Source organism: Eucyclogobius newberryi, unplaced genomic scaffold (genome assembly GCF_026437365.1).
Source record: "Eucyclogobius newberryi isolate DKJ021-1_F unplaced genomic scaffold, fEucNew1.0.hap1 SCAF_19, whole genome shotgun sequence".
In the NCBI taxonomy this organism is placed as follows: Eukaryota; Metazoa; Chordata; class Actinopteri; order Gobiiformes; family Gobiidae; genus Eucyclogobius; species Eucyclogobius newberryi.
Window position 1 is genome coordinate 7,049,501 of NW_027315823.1, and position 11,939 is coordinate 7,061,439.

The 11,939-nt window shown below is 45.4% G+C and overlaps 1 protein-coding gene across 1 annotated transcript in view; it reads right to left on the reverse strand.

Annotated features, from left to right (window-relative positions):
- Positions 1 to 10,042, reverse strand: part of kif21b (kinesin family member 21B) — an 85,187-nt gene extending 75,145 nt beyond the window's left edge. The window contains exon 1 of the mRNA XM_072451534.1: positions 9,882 to 10,042. Coding sequence (XP_072307635.1) covers positions 9,882 to 9,925 — 44 coding nt within the window. The 5' untranslated portion in view covers positions 9,926 to 10,042. The remainder of the gene's footprint in view (positions 1 to 9,881) is intronic.
- Between the last annotated feature and the right edge of the window lie 1,897 nt (positions 10,043 to 11,939).

The following is an 11,939-nucleotide window of genomic DNA, read 5'->3' on the forward strand; positions in this document are numbered from 1 at the left end:
TTTATAGATTTTCCCCAAAAAATAATAATAATAATTAAAAAAATAATTAAAAACTCAGAGGAGCGCTTCTGGAGTGACATCCTGAGTAAATATGAAGCATCACTTTAACCTTTTTGGAGGTACTGGACCCACCAGTTTCAGAAGCACATTCACCAAACACTTCGTAATTGGTAAAATAAAATAGAAGAATTTTTTTCAAATTCAAAACATAGGTGTATATTTTACTGGTCTCGAGCTCGCAGCCGCTTATTCAACTTCACTGTGTTCAAAGAACATTTTCACACAAAAACAAAAACATGCCAGAACGTAGCCCAAAAAGGAGGGCTTTGATACAGGCTCGACTCAAGGGCCTTTTCCGTGGTCCTTTTGGCCCTCTTGGGGCCATTCTATTGCCCAGTCTTAGCCTAGAAAGGAGGGCTTTGATATAGGCTAGTCTGTTGGGACTCTGGCCTGGTCCTTTTAGCCCTTTTGGGGCCAAGGCCCTAGGACAGGTCTTATCCCAAAAGGGTTTGGATACAGGTTAGACTCTGGGCGATTTCCCTGGTCCTTTTGGCCCTTTTGGCCCTTTTAGGTACAAGCTGGTACCAAGACTGAGTCGGATGTGTGTCTTGACCTCTACTGAACCCCTCGATCAAACCCAGGTTAAGAACCACTGCTCTAACGTATAAAAGCAGAAATTCATGAATAATCATTATAATACCAATAATGCATCATAAATGCATGTGCACGGTGGCAAAGGCGGTTAGCGCTCTTGCCTCCCAAGAAGGAGATCATGGGTTCGATTCCTGGACCAGACCAACATCACATGATCTCTCTGGGTGGAGTTTGCATGTTCTCCCCGTGTTACCGTGGGTTCTCTCCGGGTTCTCCGGCTTCCTCCCACCGTCCAAAGACATGTATGTGTTAGGTAAAATTGGTGACTCTAAATTGGCCCTAGTGAATGAATGTGAGAGTGAACTGTCTGTAATGTCTATGTCTCTGTGTTGGCCCTGCGACAAGTTGGCCACTGTCCAGGGTGTACCCCGCCTAAGGCCCGAAGTCACTGGGATAGGCTCCAGTCACCCGCGACCCCGAAAGGGAACAAGCGGTAGAAAATGGATGGATGGATGGATGGATGCATCATAAATGGACCTAAACGTTACATTTTCAATGGGAGAAGTTCAGTCAGACCTGCTGTGATTAGGGCTTATTTAGTCTGTGTAATTAATCACATTTTAATCTTAAGTCTTTTCTAAACTTCAGAAGTTCACAGTAAAAGTCTGTGCTCAAATCCACATAAGAAGTATTTTTCACTCCAAATTTAAAACCGTGTATAATCATAATCACTATAGCAAACATGTTGGTGTGGGACAGACTTGATATACTGGTTCTACTCCTAATGAGACAGAAGAGACAGAAGAAAACAGAAGAGACAGAAGAAAACAGAGGAGACTGAAGAGACAGAAGAGAACAGAGAGATAGAACAGGAAGTAGTGCTGAGGCGGTTTTGGGCGGCTGCTCCGTCACACTTCCTCTGACCCGATTTGAGTTCGAAATAACAACTCCCACAAACAAACCCCATGATTGGCCGAAATAATGTCCCTGTGTTTCCATGGGGTCGTGTCCCTCTAAAACATGCTCCTCTATGGGGTCGTGTCCCTATTAACCATGTTCCTCCATGGGGTCGTGTCCCTCTAAAACATGGGGTTGTGTCCCTCTTAACCATGTTCCTCCATGGGGTCATGTCCCTCTTAAACATGCTCCTCCATGGAGTTGTGTCCCTCTAAAACATGGGGTCATGTCCCTCTTAACCATGTTCCTCCATGGGGTCGTGTCCCTCTAAAACATGGGGTTGTGTCCCTCTTAACCATGTTCCTCCATGGGGTCGTGTCCCTCTTAACCATGTTCCTCCATGGGGTCATGTCCCTCTTAACCATGCTCCTCCATGGGGTTGTGTCCCTCTTAACCATGTTCCTCCATGGGGTTGTGTCCCTCTTAACCATGTTCCTCCATGGGGTTGTGTCCCTCTAATCTTATCTCATCTTATCTTAAAACATGCTCTGATGTGTGTGATTTTTGTGCTTGTTTAGCAGGTCATAAGTCATAATCTGGACCAAACAGACGCTAAAACACACACAAAAAGACATTGTAATAACTAAGACAGTGACAATATTACATCAAAATGTCAAAAAACTATATGCTGTGTATGTGTGTTGCCTTCAGTCAACATATTTCAACTTTTATTTTGTTGATAATGTGTTGACAATTTTGTGGACAATGTACAATATACTGTACTACACTGCACAAAACACCTTCTCAAAAATACAAAATGTTTTAGAAAATGTCCTGGAAATTAGCTTAATAATCATACTTATCTAGCGTTTATTTAGTAGAAATGTCTAAAAAACAAGATAAGTAAGACTTTTTCTGTCTAGAAGTAAATATAGGAAACACTGGCTTTGACCATTGCTGCTGATTTACATGAACGTTTCAAGCTCCAAACAGTGAAAAACCTCCCCCCAAAGACCACTCTCCACAGGCCCCACACAGACCAGAGTTACAGGAAACAGGCCAGACAGCAGTGGCGCGGGACAATCAGAGCACAACAAACACCTTTAAAGTCCAGTTAAACTCCCCCCCGCTCGCCCACTTACCCCCCCATCGTCCCACGTCCCCCGTCCCACCCGTCCCCCGTCCCCCCCTAGCCCCTCCCTCTACCTCTCCACCACTTCAGATCAACATCACACTTGTTAACTTTTACTTGTTAGCACCACTTTGGCACTAGCCCGTCGCTCTCACGCTCTGGAGGTGGCAAGTCACTGCTGGAGCCACAGCTGCCCTGGGGCAAGCAAACAGAAACAGTATCACCGCCACATGACGCTTGTAGTGGAGAGAGAACTGCCCAGAACCTTCAGAGGAGAGAGCCAACATCTGAATCTACGAAGGACACATACTACGCTTTATTTTTACCGTTATTAAACTTTAAACATGATCTTGATGAACTTAACTTTTGCATCAACCAGCCAGAGGGAAGTAAACAAAAGCTACCCAACCCCGACTTGCCGATGTAAGCGTGCACTTGTAATTAACCTGATTTGAGGCGCAGGAGACCTCTGGATCTCTACCTTTGACACACATTTTTCTGAGGCTCAGGAGATGGAGCAGAGAAGAAGACCTCGTAAACAACAAAACAAGCACACATCTGCACAATCTGTGTCTTTTAACGTGGGACAAAAAGCTGTACAAGTTCGATTGATTCCAATGATTCCGTAGCCGGTGAGAAGCCGTTAAGTCCGACCTCGTGTTCACACAAAAGGAGCCTAAAATACAAATTCCTTCTGGCAGCGTTTTTTGAAACAATGAACAAAGCAGACCCTAAAATACAAGCCTGAGGATCCTGAGCTGACAGTCACAAGAGGCAGTCACAGCCGCCCTGAGGTGCACTACGCGTCTGAGAGGGTTTGACTCCAGCAGAGGAGAAGGGATCGATTTGAAAATGAAATGTTCTTTCTATGGATAAAAATAAAGAGAGAGTGACAGGTTTACAGGGCATGCCCAGAGCGAGGCTGGACATTCAGTCAAAGGCTCAAACATGCACTCGACACAAAACACCAGCGCTGAGAGGAGACGGAACACCTTTAAATGTGTCAGTTAGAATAATAGTACAAGGTGGAGCTTTAATCAGGTTTTAATCCAGATTCAGTCATTGCGAATAGTCAAAGTTTCAGGTCGATCTACTGCAGAGTTCAGACTTTCCAGGTAGAAAGAACATCGAATTTAGCTTTTAATCAGACAAAATTAAATCTAAAATTCAAAGTCATCGATAATGTTTTGCGTCATCTCAACAACGCTGTGACAATGCATCGGGAATGGGGCTGAAATGCACCGGTCAACGTCTTTTTCAGGTCCAAATATCGCTCAGAACGCCAATGGGTCAAAAGAAAAGTGCAGAAATATGACTTTATATAAAATGACACTGGACGTTTCTTTGTCTTTTTGAGGTCATAGTTTTTATCCTCAGTGTTTTGATTTTGCACCTCTCCAAGGCACAGGGTATGGTTGGCTTTATTGTACGTTCATCCTCTGCATTTGACCCAGATTTGAGTCATGTTCGTATCCGGGGCGACCGTAGCTTGTTGGGAGAAACACAAAGTGGTTCTTACACAGCTCAGACTCACTGACCCGTTTGGATGGGTCAGATCTTCACTGGACAATGTCTGAACGAGGGAAGTCGGCATTAAAGGGCTGAGAGCGGGGAAAGAGGGAGGAGAGGAGGGAGGGAGGGAGGGAAAGAGGGAGGGAGGGAGGGAAAGAGGGAGGGAGGAGAGGGAGGAGAGGGAGAGAGGAAAGGAGGGAGGGAGGGGTTTGACCTTAAAACTACTGTGAGGAAAGAAGGGAGAGAAAGAGAGAAAGAGGACAGGGAGAAAAGGAGAAAGAGGATGAAGAAGGGAAAACAGAAGATAGACAGAGAGAGATAGACGGACAGAGGGATAGACAGATCTAAAGCAGGAGCCCGAGGGCACAGAACTTGGCACAGGAACATGGCACAGGAACATGGCAGCGCTACACTCGGCCTATTCTTATCTGATACAGACTTTCTCACACAAAAAAAGAGGAAAAACGACGAGGATCAGGAAGTGCTCCGTCTGTTTTATTACGAACGTCCAACTCCTCCAAGAGACTCAACCATGTACCACATGTACCATGTGTACCTCATGTACCACTTGTACCATGTGTACCTCATGTACCACGTGTACCATGTGTACCTCATGTACCACGTGTACCACATGTACCATGTGTACCTCATGTACCACATGTACCATGTGTACCTCATGTACCATGTGTACCTCATGTACCACATGTACCACATGTACCATGTGTACCTCATGTACCACGTGTACCTCATGTACCACGTGTACCACATGTACCATGTGTACCTCATGTACCACATGTACCATGTGTACCTCATGTACCATGTGTACCTCATGTACCACATGTACCATGTGTACCTCATGTACCACGTGTACCATGTGTACCTCATGTACCACGTGTACCACATGTACCACATGTACCACATGTACCACATGTACCACATGTACCACATGTACCTCATGTAGCACGTGTACAATGTGTACCTCATGTACCACATGTACCACGTGTACCATGTGTACCACATGTACCACGTGTACAACGTGTACCATGTGTACCACGTGTACCACGTGTACCACGTGTACCACATGTACCACATGTACCTCATGTACCTCATGTAGCACGTGTACAACGTGTACCACATGTACCACGTGTACCATGTGTACCTCATGTACCACATGTACCACGTGTACAACGTGTGCCTCATGTACCACATGTACCACGTGTACCATGTGTACCTCATGTACCACATGTACAACGTGTACTATGTGTACCTCATGTACCACATGTACCACGTGTACAACGTGTACCATGTGTACCACATGTACCACATGTACCACATGTACCTCATGTAGCACGTGTACCTCATGTACCACATGTACCACATGTTCCACGTGTACCATGTGTACCTCATGTACCACGTGTACAACGTGTACTATGTGTACCTCATGTACCACGTGTACAACGTGTACTATGTGTACCTCATGTACCACATGTACCACGTGTACAACGTGTGCCTCATGTACCACATGTACCACGTGTACCATGTGTACCTCATGTACCACATGTACAACGTGTACTATGTGTACCTCATGTACCACATGTACCACATGTACCACGTGTACAACGTGTACTATGTGTACCTCATGTACCACATGTACCACATGTACCACGTGTACAACGTGTACTATGTGTACCTCATGTACCACATGTACCTCATGTACCACATGTACCACGTGTACAACGTGTACCATGTGTACCACATGTACCTCATGTACCACATGTACCTCATGTACCACATGTACCACATGTACCACGTGTACCATGTGTACCACATGTACCACGTGTACAACGTGTACCATGTGTACCACGTGTACCACATGTACCACATGTACCACGTGTACAACGTGTACCATGTGTACCATGTGTACCACGTGTACAACGTGTACCATGTGTACCATGTGTACCACATGTACCACATGTACCACATGTACCTCATGTAGCACGTGTACAACGTGTACCTCATGTACCACATGTACCACGTGTACCATGTGTACCTCATGTACCACATGTACCACGTGTACAACGTGTGCCTCATGTACCACATGTACCACGTGTACCATGTGTACCTCATGTACCACATGTACAACGTGTACTATGTGTACCTCATGTACCACATGTACCACGTGTACAACGTGTACCATGTGTACCATGTGTACCACATGTACCACATGTACCTCATGTAGCACGTGTACCTCATGTACCACATGTACCACATGTACCACGTGTACCTCATGTACCACATGTACCACGTGTACAACGTGTACTATGTGTACCTCATGTACCACATGTACCACGTCTACAACGTGTACCACGTGTACCATGTGTACCACATGTACCACATGTACCACGTGTACCACGTGTGCCTCATGTACCACATGTACCACATGTACCACGTGTACCACGTGTGCCTCATGTACCACATGTACCACGTGTACCACGTGTGCCTCATGTACCACATGTACCACGTGTACCACGTGTACCACATGTACAACGTGTACCACATGTACAACGTGTACCACATGTACAACGTGTACCACGTGTACAACATGTACCACGTGTGCAACATGTACAAAGTGTAACACATGTACCACGTGTACAACGTGTACCACATGTACAGCGTGTACAAGGAGAAGATAAGAGTATGAGGAAACTGAAGGATGTAACAAGCAAGAAATAACTGAGCTAAAACAATAACAGTAGTAGTAGTGGCAGTAGTAATAGTAGTAATAGTATTATACATTAAAAAGCATGAGCTGTAAAACATAAATAGAAGAATGAAGCTATGGTCACTATAGTGAAAGTGTGTGCATTTAGCACAGGTTAAACCCGTGTTTAATATGGGGTTTATAAAGGGTTTATATGGGCTTTATAAAGGGTTTATATGGGGTTTATAAAAGGGTTTGTACAGTAAAAAGAAAACTCATAAAGAAGCCTGAGGGCCTTAGATTCAACATGAGACTGTAGTAGTAATAATAGTAATCAAAATAGTAGCAATAGTAACTGTAGTCATAGTAATTGTAGTAATGGTAAAGGTAATAGTGGTAATGATAGTATTAGTATTAATAGTAATGTAGTAACAGTAGTAATTGTAGTAATAGAAGTAACAATAGAAATAGTAGCAATAGTAGTAATTATAGTAATAGTATTATAGTGATGTAGTAATAGTAGTAATAGTAATAGCAACTGGAGTAACAGTAGTAACAGTAATGGTAATAGTAGTAGTGGTACTCCATTCTGATGCTCAGGGGCACATGAGGACAAAACCAGGGCTAACCTAGAACTAAACCGGGTCCAAACCAGGACTAAACAGTCTAAAGCAGGACTAAAGCAGGACTAAACCAGGACTACACCAGGTCTAAACCAGGACTAAACCAGGACTAAAGGAGGACTAAACCAGGACTAAAGCGGGTCTAAAGCAGGACTAAACCAGGACTACAGCAGGTCTAAACCAGGACTAAACCGGGTCTAAAAGCAGGACTAAACCAGGACTAAAGCGGGACTAAAGCGGGACTAAACCAGGACTAAACCAGGACTAAACCAGGACTAAACCAGGACTAGAACAGGACTAGAACAGGACTAGAACAGGACTAAACCAGGACTAGAACAGGACCAAACCAGGACTTTGCGCTGTGATCCTGATGAAGAGGCCGGTATCTGCAGCCTCACTTGCTCTTCATTCAACAAACTCTTTCCTCTTAAACCTTAAATCAATAAATGCGTTGGAGCCCCCCAGCTGTGTCCTCTGCTCCTCCAGATCTCACAAACACAAAGAGCTGCAGAGTCACAGACCTCCCCAGGGGCCAGGGGACATCAGCTGTGCCCCAAAAAGACCCCCGCCTGGCCGCTGCCCCCCTCCAGGACCAATCAATGCACCACAAACTGACCTCCAAATGGCTCCTTAATAAAGCCACTTTTCACTGTTAGTTACAGGATGAAGAGGATGGTTAGCATTAGCATAAAGCTAACGTACTTTGACCATATTTTTACAACCACATACAACGTATACTGACACGTACTGCGTACTGGCTGCTTTTCCTATGCACATGGAGTATTACATGTGAATAACATAGTAATAACATAGTAATAACATAGTAATAACATAGTAATAGAGTAAGAAAATAGTAATAATAGTGATAACAAAGTGATAAATATACTAATAATAGAGTAAGAACATGGTAATAATATTGTAATAACATAGTAATAAGGTGGGCCCGACTGCCAAAAATGCCAATTCCGATTCGTCAGCTGGTGTTTGTTTACAATGAACCATCACTTTTATGTGATAATTAATATACATTTGTTACGTGAGGATGTTTGTGTACAACTTGAGTGATATTATTTGAAGTAGTAGTACTTTTACTGGAAAACAACATTCTCCATAACCGACTTCTAACTTTTATAGAGGAGGGTCCGCCACCTGCTCGTCTCCACGGAGATCCAGGCCCTTTGCCCAGAAGGTTCCACATTACAACATTAAACTCATTGGTCTCCATGAGTATGAATGCGTGTTTAAAATAAAATAATGATGCAAAAAACAGCTGTAATTTAAAAATGCAAGACAGAGACAAGTTTACTGCGGAACATTTAAGCCAGAGCAATAACATCTCCATGGAGATAAGCGGGAGGCGGAGTTACATCATATTTATAATCCAAAACACCAGTGAATGAATAACGGGGCTAAACTGAAGCCAAAAGACCGCTCATAACGAAGAAAGTGGCATTATTAAATCAAAATGTCAAACAGAATTTCACCAATAATATAATTCGTTGATAATATTCTCCATCGTCACAATATTTCACTCATTATTTGGTTTTCAAAAGTATCAAAACACACTAGAAATAAGACGCTCGTGGCAGGCCAGTTATTGGTCAATAATCGTGAAAAATCGTCAAATTGTGATGTTTCTTCTCACTAAAAATGACGCTTATTATCTTGACACAGCTGTACAATCTTGAATATTCTACAATTAATAAGAGGAAAAGTGCGAATCGCCTCTCATTCAATTATTATTTTATTGTCTTTCATAAAATATCACAAATTGGGATAAGTTATAAATAAAGACCAGCTCAAAACACACGCGCGTGACGCCAAACCCCACGCCGCCGTCACGCCCCGCGCGCGCCGCGAGAGGCCGTTTCAAACAATCACCTTTCCGCGTCCCGAGCCGCAGCGCGCGCGCGGTGGTCGCGTTTATCTCCCGCTTGACAAAGGCAATAAAAGAGATGGGAAAAAAGCCCACCCGCGTCCCGTGTTTCTTTGTGATGCGACTCAGCAAGAACCCGCTGCGAACAACGCGAGACGTGCGCGCGCGTCACAATAAACCGGAGGGAGACGCGTGTTTGTCCCGCGCGTTCACCTTGCGGATCGGGACGCGGCGCGGCGGCTGCGAAACCAGACGCGCCGTGAACTTGTGTCACGTGCGTGGACAGACACGGCCGCGGCGCACTGTCCCCACCCGCGGCTGCGGTGACAGCGAGGCGTTAAAACGTGCCGCGGCGGCGCAAACGCACGGCAGACGCGGGGACACACACACACACGCAGGGGTGACACACGCAGGGGTGACGCGTGAAACGCAAGAGTCCAAAGATCCACAAACGCGACACGGGGCGCGCGAACATGCACAGACATACGGCAATGTGCGGATAAAGAAGGGGACAAGAGAGGCGGCGGCTGCGGGTTCGACTCTCACCTCAGCGCCACCTTTACGCAGCAGTCGCCCGGGTGCGTGGCCATTGTCGCGCGGCTCCTTCCTCTTTCTCACACGGCAGGACTGACCCAAAGGAGACGGGGACACGCGTGCGGGGAGCGGCGGGGACGCGGAGGCATGGAGCGGGCGTCAGGAGCAGCGAGAGCCGGGGACCGTGGTGCTGCTGCTGCTGCTGCTGCTGGTGCGTCTCCTCCGCGCTCCCGTCTGCGGCTGCGGCGTGTCCTCCGCGGCGGTGCTGCTCGTACGGCTGCTGCTGCTGCTGCTGGTTATAGAAGGAGACGCGGGCATTTCTGGGTGAAGTTCGGCCGTCACGGAGCGTGTCAAAGCCGGGCGAGAGTGGCGAGGGCTTCCGCGGTCGACGTCGCGAGCCGCCGCCGCATCCTGTCGTTAATCCCGTGCGTAAAAGCGGAGCGTGTGCGCACACGTCAGGTTGTGGCACGAGTGCGATGCGTTCTGGCCCCGCTGTGGCACGGACACGCCGCATGTGAGACGCGACGGGGACGTGAAGGGCTCGCGGTGCGTTCACGGGACCTACGGGAAACTGGGAAGAGTGACGCGTCGTGTGGCAAAGGCGCGTGGATGAACGTGTCGGTGCGGGTTTCATTTTGTTGCGTGAAAAGGGGGAAGTTTTTCATTTCAAATGTGATGTGTCAACAAAATGAATAATAACAAACATGAAAAGATTGAAGGATTCCAATAAAAATAATGAAAAAACACTAATATAATAGAATATGAATAAAAATGTGGGTTCCAAAGTGGGAATTGCGGGATAATTTGGAAGTGGACACTGTAAATAACAGAATGTTTTTGTTTAATTAGGTTAAATAACGCAATAAATATGAATCAATTAAACTTGCTTGATTAAAGATTGCACAGGTTGCGGGTTCTGGGCTGGTTATACCGTTATTTTGGTGGGTTTTGGTCTGAAAAGTTTGTGGCTGTAATTAACAGAATACGGTATAAATGATCTCGCTCTTTAGACTGGTACCTTCAGATTGAAAATGACGTACGGGTGGCAGTCGAAACGTGTCGATTTCAAAAACATTTTGTTACAAAGCGAGTTCCAGGTGGATTATCGCTGGCAGCGCGTTCTTTTACCACAATGTAAATATGTCAATAACTAAATTAACTTAAAGGTTGAATGGACAATTTTTTGGGCCCAAATCTGAGTCTCATTTCCTCGTGGCGTGGACTGCCAATTAGTCCTGCCACGTATCAATCATAAAACTCACCTACCGCTCACCTGCAGCCGCGTGCGGCTCGTCCCCATGAGCAGCATGTTTCCACGTGTGTAAGTGCATTGATCTATCATAATATAGTTCCCTCAGTGTACGGGACAAAATGAAGACGGAGAAAGACAGTTCGAGCTGACGCAGAAGAAGACGAAAATCTACGGGAGACGAGAGATGCGATGCGATCCGTCGCGCTAATAAACAAACGCACGTGTGAGTTGTATCAGTCCACGCGGGGGAGTGGCATGTGCACTTCCGCCTGCGTTCTCAAATCGCCGAAAAATCTTCCATAACGCCTTGAAATATAAAGCTGACAAGTGATAGAATTACATGTAAACAGGTTAGTTCAGTTTGTGGTGTTGTGTTCACATTATGACATTTATTGAGCGTTAGCATTAGCTTAGAGACAAAAGCACTTGCACATAAGTATTTACACGGCTCGTAAAGGTCTCAACGCGCTGACTGTGATTATCCATCTGTTACTCACTTCATTAATTATTGATTTATTTGAGTGGGACTCGGCTAATTAAAGGAATGAACGGAGCAGGAAGTGGAGGAGGAAGTGGAGGAGGAAGTGGAGCGCCGCTTTTTTATGACAACCGTAACTATAGCCGGGGCCGATAATGCTAAATGTATTTGTCACATGTATATTATGTCAGCCTTGCGTCGTGTCGTACATAAAGTGGTCCTTATACATAAAAGTTGCACAGCAAATGTCATAAAAGTGAAATGTCTTTATTTAATGCGCAGTTGTTGTGGTTGATTTTAACAATTATTCAAACCAATAAACATTCATTGCACTGCTCGT